This window comes from Melanostigma gelatinosum (assembly GCF_949748355.1).
Source record: "Melanostigma gelatinosum genome assembly, chromosome: 18".
NCBI classification, from domain to species: Eukaryota; Metazoa; Chordata; class Actinopteri; order Perciformes; family Zoarcidae; genus Melanostigma; species Melanostigma gelatinosum.
Window position 1 is genome coordinate 13,259,573 of NC_136651.1, and position 17,562 is coordinate 13,277,134.

At 39.4% G+C, this 17,562-nt stretch overlaps 1 protein-coding gene across 1 annotated transcript; it reads right to left on the reverse strand.

Annotated features, from left to right (window-relative positions):
* Window positions 1-1,895: 1,895 nt before the first annotated feature.
* On the reverse strand, window positions 1,896-12,809 carry ccdc135 (coiled-coil domain containing 135; the record flags this gene model as incomplete). The annotated part of the gene is made up of 17 exons (XM_079289408.1): window positions 1,896-1,983; window positions 2,096-2,235; window positions 3,185-3,379; window positions 3,732-3,842; window positions 3,973-4,083; window positions 4,195-4,407; window positions 5,488-5,705; window positions 6,277-6,381; window positions 7,322-7,450; window positions 7,666-7,735; window positions 8,313-8,447; window positions 8,627-8,839; window positions 9,289-9,435; window positions 9,524-9,718; window positions 10,592-10,717; window positions 11,410-11,578; window positions 12,688-12,809. 17 exons carry the CDS (start codon window positions 12,807-12,809, stop codon window positions 1,896-1,898), a joined length of 2,487 nt encoding a protein of 828 aa, XP_079145534.1.
* Window positions 12,810-17,562: the final 4,753 nt, after the last annotated feature.

Genomic DNA, 17,562 nt, shown 5'->3' on the forward strand with positions numbered 1-17,562 from the left:
TTATTCCCAAACGATGGAGACCCACACTGTTTAACATTAAATACATAACACATTCTGGAATAAATGAGCACATGAATCAATACAGACAAAATATGAATAAGTAAAAACATATGTAGAAGGATTTACATTTTAAGATGCTTTTAAGGCAAAACAATGAATATTATACTGCTGTTTATGCAACTTCTGCTGCTACTACCTCTAATAGTGCAAGACAAGGCATGTTTATTTGTACAGCACATTTCAACAAGGTAATTCAAAGCGCTTTACTTAAAACCATTAAAAGCATCAAAACATAAGGCAAAATAAAATGAGATTTAAAAACAATTCAGAATATTCATTGGAACATTACAAACATTCATTAAAACACTAAAAAGCAGTGTAAGAAATAAAATACAGTAGTGAAATGCAGGGAATTGATTAATACACTTAAATATGGTTCAGGGGCCGAAACAGATGACAGAGCAATGCAAACAAATACAAAATGAATCCAAAAATAAAAGTCTTTTGTGTCCTTTGACTGAGTTCCATTTAATAAACTCGTCCATCTCCTGTGGTGAACTGATTCTTGTCTCTCAGTATAGGGAACGTCTCTGTATTAAGTAGAGCTCTGTTGCACAATTAAAAACTATTCTCTGTTGTTCAGACTTAAACCTGCATTGAATAGAATGTAATCAATCTGGAGATGTTTGCTCTGTATTGCTTAACAACACTTTGCCTTGTTTGCTATAGCCATCTTAAATTTGATCTTCCTTAATATGAAGATTTTTCAAGTTTGGTGCAAAATGATTTGAAGTTGACTTTTATTAAAAATGAATTCTTGTTTGTTGCTCTACTCTAGGGGACCCCTCACCTGAAAGCCTCATTGACTTCATGCAGAAAAACAGCTCGTCTCTGGATCTGAATGACGCTGTGGTGATGGAGGACCTCTTGAAGAAGGTACATCTTTCTAACATTAAAACCAGAACAACCAGCTGATGCATGTGATTGAGTGGACTACTAAGAACAATGTAAATGTGCTGTGTGCAGTGCACACGTGTATATGTCACTATTGAAGGTAGACTAAAGCAGAGCTTCCACATGAGGACAGTGTGAGAAAGGATGTAAATGAACAACAGCATTTAGTGAAGACTTCTTCTCTGTCAGCGACATTCAGGAAGTAAATGTTTTTGTATCTCAGCTCAAACAGAGGCTGAAGGACCAGGGGCTGAATGATGACATCAAGCTGAGCTTGAATAACCAGTCGGATGGAAAAGTCTTCCACAAGGAAGAGAAGAAGACAAAGAAGAAGGAGACGTGTGCAGAAAAAGATGAGCTTTAATTGGCATGAAGTCAACTGAGTTACTGTACGTGTTGCGTGTTTAATGAGCTATTTCAACAGCACACATTCAAATAAACTGAGAGCAAACAAAGACGAACACACTTCTGCTGCACACGGCAAGTGTTTTGCATGTTTTATAATAATATTTTTAGTACATTGATATTTCCTTGTAGCTACAAAACTCTTATCAGAACACGATGAAGATGCACTTCAGTTATGTTATAACTAATGCAAACTGAACACAAGTTAGACTTTATGTTCATAACATCCAGACATGTCTGGGTACAGAGCTAAAGCAGCCTTTCTATTCTTACCAGTGCAGCTGGTTCTGATAGATAATAAACTGGATGAAGTCAAGAAGAAGATGACTTCTCAATGTCACACTAAGAACACTAAGAGAGATTTTGTTTCAACAATCATCTCACACAGACTGTATAATAAAGATGCACAACACGGGAAACAGAAAAACCAAAATGCTCATGTGCAAAGAAGAATTTATTAATCCTGCTCTTTAGGAAAGTGTGTATAGAATTCATACACAATCCATTTCGTTTTAAATAGAACGCAGGTGTGTGGCTCATTTGAGCAGGTGAGGAGCCAGTCGAGGGTCGTTTTTCAGCCTCCGATCCAGATTCTGGTACTCCAGAGGAGCTGCTTCCATGTGCCTGAAACAAACACACATTAGTAATCAACACACACACACACACACACCGTTAGCTGTTGGGCTTAAACGCTGTCTGTTCATGTGTGTGTGTGTGTGTATGTGTGTGTAAGTACATGCTGAGGCGCTTCTTGGCGACACGTATTCGTAGTGTTTTCTCAGAGCAGTAGTTCTGGTACTCGTCCTTGTCCTGCAGCACGATGGTTAGCTGATTCTCCTGGTACCACTGCTGTTTCCTCTGCAGCGCTTGTGTCTCCTAAACACAGATTTTTTACGTGAACATGTAATAAAACAAAAGTACATCTTAAAGGTGCCCATGTCCTGCATTGGATTTGTTCCAATAGATGTATGATTTACCACAGGATACATAGCATAGCATAGCATAGCATAGCATAGCTCCTTAGAAAAATGTCCAATAACAGAATGTCCATTTGTGTCTCTTTGTTGTCATTTTGTGTCTCTTTGTTGTCGTTTAGTGTCGTTTTGTGTTTGTTTTGGTTCTCTGTGATGATTTAGTGTCTCTTTGTAGTTATTTAGTGTCTCTTTGTAGTTATTTAGTGTCTCTTTGTGGTTATTTAGTTTCTCTTTGTGGTTATTTAGTTTCTCTTTGTGGTTATTTAGTTTCTCTTTGTGGTTATTTAGTGTCTCTTTGTGGTTATTTAGTTTCTCTTTGTGGTTATTTAGTGTCTCTTTGTGGTTATTTAGTTTCTCTTTGTGGTTATTTAGTTTCTCTTTGTGGTTATTTAGTTTCTCTTTGTGGTTATTTAGTGTCTCTTTGTAGTTATTTAGTGTCTCTTTGTGGTTATTTAGTTTCACTTTGTGGTTATTTAGTTTCTCTTTGTGGTTATTTAGTGTCTCTTTGTAGTTATTTAGTTTCTCTTTGTGGTCGTTTTGTGTCTCTTTGTGGTTACTTAGTTTCTCTTTGTGGTCATTTAGTGTCTCTTTGTAGTTATTTAGTTTCTCTTTGTGGTTATTTAGTTTCTCTTTGTAGTTATTTAGTGTCTCTTTGTAGTTATTCAGTGTCTCTTTGTAGTTATTTAGTTTCTCTTTGTGGTTATTTAGTTTCTCTTTGTGGTCATTTAGTGTCTCTTTGTGGTCATTTTAGTAATTTAGTTTCTCTTTGTGGTCATCTTGTGTCTCTTTGTCTGTGTTTTGTGCAGTAGAAAAGGGATATAACGTACATCATGAGTAAACTGGTGCTGTACCTTGTCATAATGTTTCTGAATGAGGTTGGCCTTCTCCACCAGCCTCTGTTTGCACTCTGCCAAACAGTCGTAGTAAAGCTGTTTGGCATCTTTGGCGCTTAGAGGCGCTGCGTTGTCCAACCGGATAAGGAGCGGGGCCAGGATGTCCTTCTTCCTCTCCTGCAGCCACCTCTGGTCCACCTCCGCCTGGCGCTCCTACAGCGGCAGAGAAAAGGTCGACATGAAGTGTGTGTAAAGGTGTGTTCATCTGCTCGGCTGTATTGAACTTTTAGCTGTTTAAACTGAATATTACGTTGTTAAAAAGAGTCAATTTTAATGTTTTTTTTACCTACCATTCAGTGGGTAGGTAAATACTGTAAATAAGTAAGATGAGGTAGGTTGGTAGGTAGGATAGATGATTAGCAAGAACATACAAGTCCTATCTTATCCATATTCATTTTATCTTCTCTGTAATATTGTAAAAATGTAATATTTTATCGGAAACACTTCTTCACATAACCAAGTTGGGAATCTGGTGTGTGTGTGTGTGTGTGTGTGTGTGTCTCACCATTTCCTGTCTGTGGCTGTGGGCCTTGGCAGCTCCGGTTGTCGTCCATGGGGAGAAGGAAAGCCGAATGTCTCGTTTCTCCTCCGCTCTGGAGTCCAGGAAGTCGCTCACCTGCTCACACATGAGAGGTCCTCAACGTGACAATAATGTACTGGTCGGTGATGACCGGGGCAAATGTTTTAAAGGGAGGGTGAATCTATCCAGATTCTATGAATATTATGGGATGTGTTACTCCGGTTACCTCCATCCAAGACGTGTTGATTTGGAGAATCACCTCCTCCTCATCCTTCATCAGGTCCACCAGCATCTTATACAGGGTCAGGCTGTGAAGAGGCTTCTCATATGGATCCACCTAAACACGCACACACGCACACACACACACACACACACACACACATCTCAGCAACGGTTACTTTGAAAGGCTGTGAACCCTAGTGTGTATTGTGTGTTTTGTCGTCTGTACCTGGTAGCCGGACACCAGTTGAGCTCCGAAGTCTTTGACCTTTATTTTCGTTGCCTCCTCCGGTTTGATGAAGCTCCTCTTTGAGGCGAAGATTCTGTAATCTTCCAGATGATAGGTCACCTCGATTCGTCTTTCAGCCAATAGGAACACTCGCTCGGCCACGTCTGCGTTGGCCGGTTTGGATCTGTTTCGATGGAAACGCTCCACCACTTTCTGTTGGCACACACACGCACACACACACGCACACACACGCACGCACACACGCACACACACACTCGCGCACACGCACACACACACACACGCACACACACGCTATAATATATATTAGTGCTGGGCAAGTTAACGCGTTATTATCACGTTAACGCATTCATTAATTAAAGCCGACAATTATTTTATCGTGCGTTAACGCAGTTTTTTTTTTTATTATTAAGCGGACATTTTTAACGCAAGAACCGTCAGCGAGCGGTGAACAGCTGTTTTTGTAGCGTCTCTTCCTGTTTCCTTCACCTTCCCCTGGGTCCTAAGTACCTCCATGTACAGCTTCTTATCAACCTCTATGTACCAACGTACATTTATAACAAATAACACACATATTACGGTAATCAGCGTTGCATACGTGTCTGACCAAAATACCAAAATAAGAAAAAAAGAAATGATTCATTGAAAATATTTTTTTTGAGTTTTTAAAGTGTTTTGTTTGTAATATGTATAATAAGCACATTATTTACTACTACTACACTACTGAGAGTTTAATGAACATAAAAACATGACGTAGATAGGTTTGCAGTTTTCAAGGTGTATATTTAAATTTCATCTCTTACACACATGAAGATAAAGTTGTGAACACCGGCTGAATATCTATGATCAGAATCATTATAAATGTGTTATATCTATGATCAGAATCATTATAAATGTGTTATAACTGCTGCTGTGTAAAGGGAATACTGCTGCTAACAAAAACCTGATGTGTTTAACGTGTTTAAACCAAATGTTATTGACCTTTTGTTCATATAGCAGTACTTTCAACATAAAAGTGCACAATACACTACTTTTGAATTCATTATTGAACTTTGCCATGACAATGAGATTAATCGCGATTAAAAATTGGAATCGTTGCCCAGCACTACCATACATAATATATATATATATATATATATATATATATATATATATATATATATATATATATACACAGTATATATATATACAGTATATAATAACTTATAATATAATGAACTAACGTTAAAACGGCTCCAGTGTGGATTCTTCTTCTCTTCTCTACATATTTTTTACCTCCAGCAGTCGGGGATTCAGCCCTTCGACCGGACGCGGTCCTGAGAACTGGACCGTCCGTTGGGCGACGACGTGCCGGTAGAAGAGGAAGTCGCTCCGGCCCTCGAATGTCTCCGTCATTTCTCCCGGTGACACCAGCCTCCGCACCAGATCGCCACGGTGACTGCTGCTGAAGAGCATCTCACGCTCATCATCGCTCCGGGACGAGAACCTGTGGACTGAGGAAGAGGATTAAAAAGGACTTCTGTTGTATTCCTCCAGACACACCTACATCACTAGGCCTGTCAGACCCACAAACAACAACAGTAAATAAGTAATACTGATAAATAAATAAAATAATTACAATATAAAATAAATAAATAATAATAATAAGAACACACTTACTGTAAGTCGCTTTGGATGAATGCGTCTGCTAAATGACTGTAATGTAATGTACTACTTTCTGTTTTCAAAGATTTGTGATGAAATACTACAAAACCTGCTTAGAAGTATTAGTATCTAGTATAGAATTGGGAACAGCAACTGTTTTTTTAACCTTGTGTGTCATGTAGCTGACATGTGAGGAGGAAAAAGACGAATTGACAACAAGAGGAAAGAATCGAAAGAGAATTCATTTCACATAAAACACCGAATGAGGACAAACAACATCTGTCCTTTCTGCTTCGGTGTGTTGTTTCTGAACACAAAGCAGATTTACAGATTTACATTATTATTATGATCATCATTATTATTATTATTATGATCATTATTATTATTATTTCTTACATAAAATGTGAAAAGCTTGTCCACGTGTGAAGCGCTCTGTGGTCACGCTGTCGAGTTTGTTGACCTCCCTCTCCTCCAGGTTGTCGTTTCTGTGTTGATACCACTCCTTCACCGAGACCTCGTCAGTGCCTTCAACACACACACACACGCTTTTAAAAGTTAAAGTTTAAAACAACGTTTTGTTTACATTGATTTTGATGCATTTTTGTATAACCATTTTCTTTTTTACCTCCCGCTTGTTTCCTTGGAGGACAAAAAAGTCCCCATAAAGATACTATATGTTAATATTATTTTACACTTTCACTTCTTGATCATAACTACTACATTTTCAGATTTTCTATCCTTTAAGTGGCAGTTTGTTTACATTCTCTGTAGACTAACTGCTAGAAGGATTTTTTTATTATTGTTTTTTTGATATGCAATGATCAACAACATGGATAAAAGACTGCAGAGCTCCATAAAACAGCAGCGATGCTCCTAGAATAGAAACCAGTAGAATATCATTTATTTATCCGCACAGGACAAACATGAGAAAATGATCAATCTGGTAGAAAATAGTAAAAACTACAATTTTAAAGTCGGAGCTCTTGATAGAAAGCCTGAGATAATAGAACGCCATCTTGGCTTTTTGCCACTAGTGAACAGGAAGTGACCATATATGGACTGAGGAGGAGTGACGTAGAGACACCGTATTGGTCTCTGGTAGAGACCTGTCAATCACCGTGTAGCCCTGCCCTAAAGCATCCCCTGCTTTATGGTCTGTTTGACTCTAAATGGACCATAATGTACTCAATGAACATCATGCTGTATTGAAGAAGACTTGAAACTAGAGATTGAGACCATAAACTCAAGTTTACAATGTTTACCGAGGTAATAAATCAAGAGAGAAGTAGAGTCATTTTCTCATAGACTTCTATACAACCAGAGGAGTCGCCCCCTGGTGGACACTAGAGAGAATGCAGCTTTAACACATGAAGCAGCGGCTTCACTTTAAAGAAGCGGAGGTTGTCTCCTGGTTTCAACAGGACATTTTTGTCCTTAAGTGTCTGTCTCTTGGCTACACGCTCACAGTCCAGGTCTTGGTATGCGGTCAGTCTCTTAACCAGGCCGTCTGACTTCAGGTACAGAGCAAACTGCTCCACCTTTGCTCTCCTGTAGTGGGTCACGTTCTGTCGTCCCGGCCAGCGGCTCTCCAGGGCTGAAGAAGGGAAAGAGGACGTGTGTTTGGTTTGTTAAAGAAGGCATTAGTGTAAAACAAGCATAAGGGTCTTTTTATTTATGCAACTTTTTATATGAATAATACTCATTCTGGTGTTTAAGTTTTCTGTCTCGATGCTTTAATGTTCTCCATCTTTCCAGATGTAGCGACATGTAAACACGAGCTGCAGATGTTCAGTGATCAGGTTGCTATACCTTCCTTTGAGATGTTGATGTAACTGACCCAGGATCGTGGCATGTCAAAAACACGGGGCTTCTCCTCCTCCTTCCAAACAAACAACAACAGTTGGGTTTATAACGGAGAAATCATGTTTTCACTCAAATATAATTCCTAGATATCAACATGAAACTTCACCAGTTCATTACTGACATTAAGAGGATTCTTTTTTATACAACAATTTCTCAAATGTTATGTTTAAATATGCAAATGAGGCATTATCTAATGGTAACTTTCGGTGAATTTAGGAGAAATCTACAAACAGACAAAGAAGTAAAATAAATGTTTCCTTTCCTCGAGTCTGAAAGAAGACGAGTTATGGAAGAACAACATCTCTGAATTGACCAGTGAATGAAGAACTATGTCTTCAGTGTCTCATCTTAAGTCTAAATATTCACTAACAGCACTGTTATATAAGGCTATAAACACAGACACACACACACACACACACACAGACACACACACACACACACACACACACACAGACACACACACACACACACACACAGACACACACACACACAGACACACACACACACACACACACACGCACACACACACACACACACACACAGACACACACACACACACACACACAGACACACACGCACACACACACACACACCTCCTCCTGATCGTTGATGACTTTTCTCATTATCGTTTTTCTCTTCAAGACATCACGCATCAGCGGTTTCTTGCTGATTGCTCCGTACAGGACCGGCTCCCACGTCTTCAGATCCTCCAGGTCGTAGACCATATCCTACACACACACACACACACACACACACACACACACACACACACACACACACACACACACACACACACACACACATATAGTATAAATGTATATATATGTATAGTGGTACACATATATATATATATATATACACACATGTATATGTATTTATGCATTATACTATACGGTCGTGGACTCACAGCGTGCCTGCAGTTCTGCATGTTGACGTAGTAGTTGAAGTTGTTCCAGGCGCTCTCGACTCCCAGGAAGTGGTCGTCGTCGGTGGAGTAGCGGTTCCCGGTCAGCGGGTCGATGAAGAAGTTCTCCGGGACGCTCCGGCTCCCCGACAGCACCAGAACCCAACAGTGCACCCGCAGACCATGCAGGGGGTCAGCGGGTCGCTGCTTGCTCTCCTGTTGGTGAAGGAAGGATGAGTTTCATTACAAACCTTCAGCTGTGTTTAAGTTGTGATGATTAGCGGTGAACGTTCACTTCATCGTTGTGTCTCTGGATGGGAACAGAGGGACAATAGTACTGAAGCAATTCGAATTATATGTTTTTAATATATAAAATATATATTAGTTTTATATTCAATTAAAATTATGATTGTATTATTTTTTATTATTATAATAAACTATACATATTATATACATTTGATATATTATAATATATATATATCATATATTATATACATTTGATATATTATATAATATATATATATTATATATATATTACATGATATACATTATGTTGTATAATATGATATATATATATATATATAAATAAATATATTTATACATATATATAATGTTATATTATATGATATATATTATATTATATCAGGATACATAGATCATGTTACCTCCTGTAGTTTTTGCTTCTGGAGCAACGCGGCCTCCTCGTCCTGCTTCTTCTTCTCCTCTTGCTGCATCAAAAATTGACTCTTCAGCTCCTTCGGAGGTTTCACTGAGTATTTATTCTCGTGAGGCTCCTGCTCGGGGATCTCACTCTGCACGTACAAACACACAAAGCACAAACCCGAACACTGTATACATGTATTACGTGTACGGTGATCATGACGTAATGCGCACACCTACCTTGACCTGCGTGTCCAGCAGGGGGCAGTGCAGCCGGCTTTGGTCCAACAGACACATCTCTCTGACGGCGTAGCCGCTGACGCAGTAGGCGTCGTAGTTGACGCCGAGCAGCAGGCTACAGAGCAGCGTGGCGAAGTCGAGACACGTGGCTCTCTGACTCTGCAGCACCAAGTTGGAGGACAACAGGAAGCTGGGCTGGGACAGCAACACACACACACACACACACACACACGCACACACACACACACACACACACACCTTGACTTTGTGTGTATGTGTGTATGTGTGTGTTCCAGGTCTCCACTGTACAAAACATATTTTCTTTTAAAGAGTTTTTTACATTTTTCTGTCAATTGACTGATTTGATGTGTGCATTGTGATTAGGGGTGTAACGGTTCACAAAATGCACGGTTCGGTACGATACAGTGGAGCCACGGTTCGGTACGTTTCGGTACAGTAGAAAGCTATAAATGCCAGAGAAATGTACTTGATTTAAAAATACATTTATTCATTACAACTAACATCATGAAGTTATTCTTTGACTTTGAACAATGATGGAACCCATCTTCTGGGGTGTCTTCTTAGCAACACATAAGCATAAAAAACAAAAACTGCTCCTTAATGTTATGTAGTATTGTTACTTACATCTTGCAAAAGAGATTTTTTATCTCAATGGGACTACCTGGTTAAATAAAGGTTTAAAACTTATTCGGTTCGTCATGCGTACCGAACCGTGAGCCTCGTACCGAACGGTTCAACACGAATATGCGTACCGTTACACCCCTAATTGTGATACATTGGCGTCATTATAGCACTATATCCAGTACAATGGCATTTAATTACCATATCTGGTTGCTTGTACTTCAGGGCGTGTTGGCTGCATGTGTGTCAGAGCGTTTGTAAAGTTTCTTCATTGTATTAATGACGTTAACACCAACACTATACGATTACTCCGGCGTAATGTGATGAAGCCACTGAGCAGACGGCCAAACAAACAAACCTAGGAGGACGTTAATGAACTGAGTGGATTTGTTTTCTATGTCTGTATTAGTGTTTAATGTTTCTCACCAGGCTCACCGGCGGCTCCAACGGCTCCAGAGACAGGAAGTCAGCCACAAAGGAGGCACAGCCCGGCCAGCTGAAGAGTTCAGGGTGGTCTGTGGTCGAGGGCCGAAGAGTCGTGGACACAAACTTCTGAGTATTAGAAACACACACACACACGGTAAGTTAGACAAGGTGCACGTGGACTGTTTTAAAGACGGAAGCCTTGAGAGGAAGTGAGAAAAATAGATGCTGTTGATCCACTTCGTAAGAGATATCTTAGTTGTTTTTTCTCTGCTGTGTGAAGGACTGAAGAACAGGTGAAGAACAGGTGAAGATCATTATTTCATCTGTGACTGGTGACATTTCTTTAATATTTGGTCAGGGTTATTTTGTTGTTGTTGTTGTAATCTTTTTTTTGCCACAAGTCTAGAGTTGTTATGTAGATAACTTGCTACCACACAATGCATGTACCTAATGTTCAGAGAGGATGGAGGAAATAACACATGCAGCTTTGAGTTCTGTTTAAAACATCAGTAAGTGGTGCACTTCACCCGCTTGTGGCCAAACGTGTGTATTACAACAACAAATACTTTATCCTGACATAAAAAAAGGTTCCTAAACAAAAAATAGAATTTTAATAAATTCCCCTGTTTTCATAGAACAAAGTAACTTAGAAAATGAATCCAGGCAGAACTTGTTTTCCCGTGTTCTTAAATCATAAACATGAGAGATACAATAATTAAGATCAGACTTAGAAAAATGGATCAAAAGAACAGTTTTTCTAACTTGTTTCTCAGCTTCTGTACATTTCTCTTGCAGTAGAGTTGGATTGTTGGCGTTACCTTAACACCACATTCGTTGGTCGGGCAGAGCAGCAGAGGTTTGCGTTTGGGATGCAAATATGAATACTGACGCTGGAAGTTGTCGGCGATGTCCAACAGTCGACTCTCAGCGAGGGAGTTGATCCTGTAGGACTCAGGATACAACCGGTCTGTAGAGTTCAACTTCAGGCTGTAGGGAGGACGACAGGTAAAGACATTAGATTAGATTAATGGATATGGATGGATGGATGGATGGAAGGATAGATGAATAGATGATAGATGGATGGATGGACGGGCGGATGGTTACGGCCCTGTCTCACATGGAGCACCCTAACACATACATCAGGATGCTCTTCGTTGACTTCAGCTCTGCCTTCAACACCATCCTCCCCCATAAACTGGTGCATAAACTCAAACACCTTGGACTCTCTACATCACTCTGAGATAAAGTCCAGAATCCATGAACAAACAGACCACAGAATGTCAGGATAGGGAACCTGACATCGACAACCACCATCCTGAACACTGGTGCACCGCAGCGCTGTGTGCTCAGCTCGGCCCTCTTCACCCAGGACTGCTCCCCCTCGTATTCCTCCAACACAACAGTGACGTTTGCAGATGACGTCCAACATCTGGCTGAGTGGTGCTCGGACAACGACCTGGTCCTCAACACCACCAAGACCAAAGAAGTCATAGTGGACCTCAGGAGATCCAGGAAGACCACACCCTCTCCACTCTACATAAGTGGGGAGGAGGTGGAGAGGGTGGACAGCATCAAATTCCCGGAGCTCCACATTACTAAAGACCTCACTTGGTCCCTGAACACATTACACCTGGTTAAGAAAGCCCAGCAAAGGCTCTTCCTCCTGAGGAAGCTAAAACAAGCTGGCCTGTTCCCTGAACCTCTGGTTAACTTCTACAGAAGCGTGATCGAAAGCATCCTGTGTCAGTGCTTTACTGTGTGGTACGCCAGCTGCACAGCAGAGAACAGGAGGGACCTGGCCCGGGTGGTTAGAACAGCACAGAGGATTGTGGGAGTTACCCTGCCTGACCTGGACACTGTGTATGCTGGCCGTCTCCAGAAGATGGCCAGAAACATCTGCACAGACATCACTCACCCGGGTCCCTCTCTGTTTGTTCCACTGCCATCAGGAACAGCTTCTTCCCCAGAGCGGGCAAAGTCTGCAGTCTTCAGAAAACTGAATACTTTGCAATTAAAAAAAGACTACTGTATTTAGAATTTGAGCCCTGGAGTGACTCCTGGCCTCCTTCAGTGTGTTTCTTTATAAGAAGACTCACATAAGCTCTTCAGGAGCTGAAACATGTTGAGGTTCCTCTTCGTCAGCCTCCTCTTCCTCCTTTAAAGTCTCTCCACTCCTGACTTCCTGCTCCTCACCGAGTGACTCCGCTACAGACTCCATCTTTTATAGAAGTGTATGAATGAGAAATGTAAAGTTTATACAAACACACGGAACAATTAACCCGACTAGCAGCTCATGATGAATCACATCGGTCCTGTTGAACTCAAGAAGAGCCACAATATTGTATATTTAGACTTATATATGTATATATAAGTCTAAATATGTGAATAATTCAGACCACAAATCATTTATATTTGGTGTATCACTGGTCCAGAGAGCAGGTGAAGGGGTATATTCAGTAACACTATATCTATCTATCTATCTATCTATCTATCTATCTATCTATCTATCTATCTATCTATCTATCTATCTATCTATCTATCTATCTATCTATCTATCTATCTATATATATATATATATATATATATATATATATATATATATATATATATATATATATATATATATATATATATATCCAAGTTATTTAATTAATATACAACACAGCAATGATGGTGTCCTTGAACGCAGCTCAGTTTACGTTACTCGTCATATAACTTAGATATATAGTTATATAACTTTAAAGACGGAAGCCTTGAGAGGAAGTGAGAAAAATAGATGCTGTTGATCCATATACATAGTACTGTGTAATAGTTTAGTACATATGGGCTATAAATAAAGTACTTACTGGGTACTTAATACGAGGACCAATATGTATACAAAGTATCTAAAACTGGTTCCAAGTTGACAAAAACATATTAATATTATATCATAATAATGTACACGAACTGTGAACGGAGACATTCTGCATTGTGAGTACTTTTACTTTGGATACTGTTAGCTAGTAACTACATTGTTCGCTAGGTGATTCTACATGTAACTTTAGTATACGTAAACATTTTTTAGACTTCGTCCACCACCGTTAGAAATCAAAACGATATTAAAATGTATGTTAAAATATACTACTTGAAGCTGTACTCACCGAGTCCTTCAAAAAGTACTTTTATTAGTTTTATCTGGAGGATCTTTTGTGTTTAACGTCAGGAGCGTTGTGCACTACTCCGTCTCCATGGTAACAAGCAGACGCGATGACGTACGTAGCCTTCACGTGCCTTCACGTAACGGCTCATCCAGAGCCGTTATTAATATTTTATCGTTTTAAAGTCGGGAAAGACTAATTATGGTCAGTAATTGAATAAAATAAAATAATAAAAAAAATAACAAAATACATGATGTAAAATTATGAATTAAATAATCACACGAATAAATTGTGTAAAATATATAAATGAACCAACAATTTGTGAAATGATTGAATACACGGTTAAAAGTCATTACTATGTGATTTCGTTATTAGCTTCAATAATAGCATTGCTGTGTTGTATATTAATTAAATAACTTGGAACTTGTTGAACGGTTTTTAACGGTTTGTTGTTGAACGCAGCACAAACACAAAATAAAAACCGTCAAACAAGCTGAACAATAGTTTTTGGCGAATGTGTCTCTTCTGTTATCCTTTATTTAATATCCTCTCATGGTTCTTTTCCGTTTGTTCGGCTGATTTTTAAGATTATATTTACATTCGCTAACTTTGCAACAACAACTAAAACCCTGCTGTGTCCTTGAACGCAGCTCAGTTTACGTTACTCGTCAGCGCACCGGACGACGCGTGCGCACATTGTTCATTTCCGGGTAGCTAACACGCAACACAACAGCAGAAGAAACCCACCTGTGCTGATGCTGTTTCGTTCTTATATATATATATACACACATATATACATATATATATATATATATATATATACACACATATATACATATATATATGTATATATATACACACATATATACATATATATATATGTATATATATATATATGTATATATATATGTGTATACGTATATATATATATATATGTATATATATATATATGTATACGTATATATATATATATCTTCACGTTCATTTATTTTGTTGTTCAGCAGAAGGTTAATTTCCCTCAGAGGCCGGTCTGCCCTTTATCTTTTCATATCTTCTTCAGTTTTTAAGAAGTCCCGGTTCAGGAGGTGAGGTGTCCTGTGTTAAACTGATTACCCACCGCCGCTCTGCCCTCCTTTGTGTTCAACGGACCACACACGCAGTCAAGCTGCCAGCCCTCCGGTGTCGAGCCACGGGCTCCACACCTTCCTGTCTTTATTCAGGCTAAATAAAACCTGTTTATATCGACTCCAGTCTCCTGTCGTCTTGCGTTTGGGTCCTACCTGTGAACTCCTGTGACATCTGGAAATTACTGAAAATTATTGCAAACTGCTTTATTACGATGTATTGAACACTCTTAGTGATAAAGAAAGTGAATATATAGTATATGTTACATAGTATATAAAATTAGAATAGAGCAGTGCAAAAATCTTTTATTAACAGCATTTACTTGTACTTTTACTTTCAATACTTAAGTACATTTAATATCGGAAAATTACTTTTAACACTTAAGTACAATAAATATCAGATACTTTAAGACGTTTACTCAAGTAGTATTCTAATAGGTGACTTTTACTTTTACTGGAGTCATTTTCCAGGAATCTTTACTTTTACTCAAGTATGGCTTTTGGGTACTTTATACACCACTGCATAATGCATATGGTGGCACTTATTTATTTTCTTGGAAGCAGCAGTTTCAGGCTGTCAAACTGTAACTAACTGCCACACGATGGCAGCATCGATCACCTCTCTCTCAGTCTCTCTCTCACTCCCCCTCTCCCTCTCAATGGCACGAGGCGGACTGTCGTCGAGTGTCACTCATTTGCTGCTCGTGCAGATCGGACTCCCAGGGTACGCAGCAGGTTTTTTTTTTTTCTATTCCTCTTTTCAGCCGTGACATGAGAGCCACCAGCACTCACTGCGGCACCTGGCTGGGAGGAAGGGAGGCGAGGAGCCCGGCACAGGTGAGCAGGTTACATCGATTATTTTAAAAGTTTTAACAGACAGAAGACAGAAAGATAGAAACAATGTTTATGAGACAAATATCAATTATTAGGATGTTACAGTTATGCTTTGCTGTGTCTGAGTTTAACTTTAAACACACCGGTGCTTTCAAGATAATGATAATTAATTCAGTAATTTAAATTATAAACAGAACATTTGAACTAAGAATCTTTTCTCTGATTCCTAACTTGAAAGAGACAGTTCACTGTGTATTGTTGCCAGCCAAGAGTTACACACTTTCCTGTTCGTCACATCTATTTATTGACACTGATGTGGCATGCAGGTGTTGGTGATTTAATCTGGTTTCCATCCTCCTCCTTGCTGATGCAGCAAATGTTTATAGTTTTGTAATTATCTTTCACTGTATTTGACTCATTCATTCGCCCAATTATTTTTCGAAGTTTAATGAATTCTCATTTACAGCAGCCCACTTGAACATACAGAAGAACAACGAGGCCTGCCTCTGAGCTACATTTGATTGTCATTTAAAATATGGATTTCCCCACTAAGAAGACTACTACATTCAGTTTTATATTAAAATGTTAAATTCGCTTCTGTCCCCGATTTCACCACTTAAAGTACGATTTCCCTCAAACCACACAACAAATCTAAATTTATAGGAGCCAAGACCTTTAGACAGAAATATAGTGAGCAGGTATTTTCAAGAACTTTGATACAAGTAGGCCTATAGATACATGAGGAGGATACTTTAGAGGACAAAAGTTGATTGATATATTGGTCTACAGGCAGAGAACTTTGCATAAAGACAGATAACATTTGTATTTAATATTTAGTCTACAGTCTAAGAAACATGGTCCCAGAACAAGTGCTTAAACTGTAGCTGAACTTTAGGTCTTATCGCTTATTTTATGAGAGGTGTGGCTATCTGAGTGTATGGATGGGTAAACATACAGTAGATATGGAGAGGAGGAGAGTGCAGGGTCAACGCAATACAAGTCTAATAATTTAAGTCTAATATCACAAATCTGTACAGGACTCTACACCCTCTGTCCCTAGACCCTCGTTTCCACTAAGGAAAAGATTTCCTCCCCAAAGAAAAACTTTATTATATTATACTGCATGTCGTGTGTACGGATTAACCAACATAATAAAATTACAGTATAGGCCATCCAAATGGCAAATAGGACGTGGACATATGTTGAAAAATTGGATCCAGGAGGATGTCAAGCAGTTTCCAGGTGTCGCCAAAGAGATACTATAACCTGAGCCACAGCCAGGAGAGAGAGAGAAGGATGTCTGCCTGATGTCTGTAGGGAGTTTAGGCACCAAGGGAGCACGATAGGAAAAGGCCCTGTGGCGAGTCCTGATTGGAATATATGGTTTAAGGAGATCGGGCAGGTAGGAAGGGGGCGTGCCCATTTACAGTTTTGCGCTGTAGGTCATCAAGAGCACCATAAAGTCTGATCTGACATGGGTGTGGAGCCAATAAAGGGACGCTAATACTGGGAAGCTAATACTGTTGTAATATAGTTTCAGTGAAGATTCTACCTGCAGCGTTCTGAACCATTTGAAGACTTTTCGTAGAATACTAGCATGTGGTACAGGCCTGACAACCAATCCAATCTGGATAATACATGCATGAATTAGGGTCAGCCGTGAATAAAAAAAAGTCCAGGTGCAGCTACCTAGTCGTTGCTGGGTCTGTTGACCTGCTGAGAACTCCACGAAAAGATTATTAAGAGTTTGTTTCACGTCAACATCTCAAAAACATAGTTTGCCGGAGGTCTGGACACTTGAAAAGGTCTGCTGTTGTTCAATTATCCCGAACACAGGGAGCTGATTGCTGACATTTCAGTGCTGACGTGCAGCAAT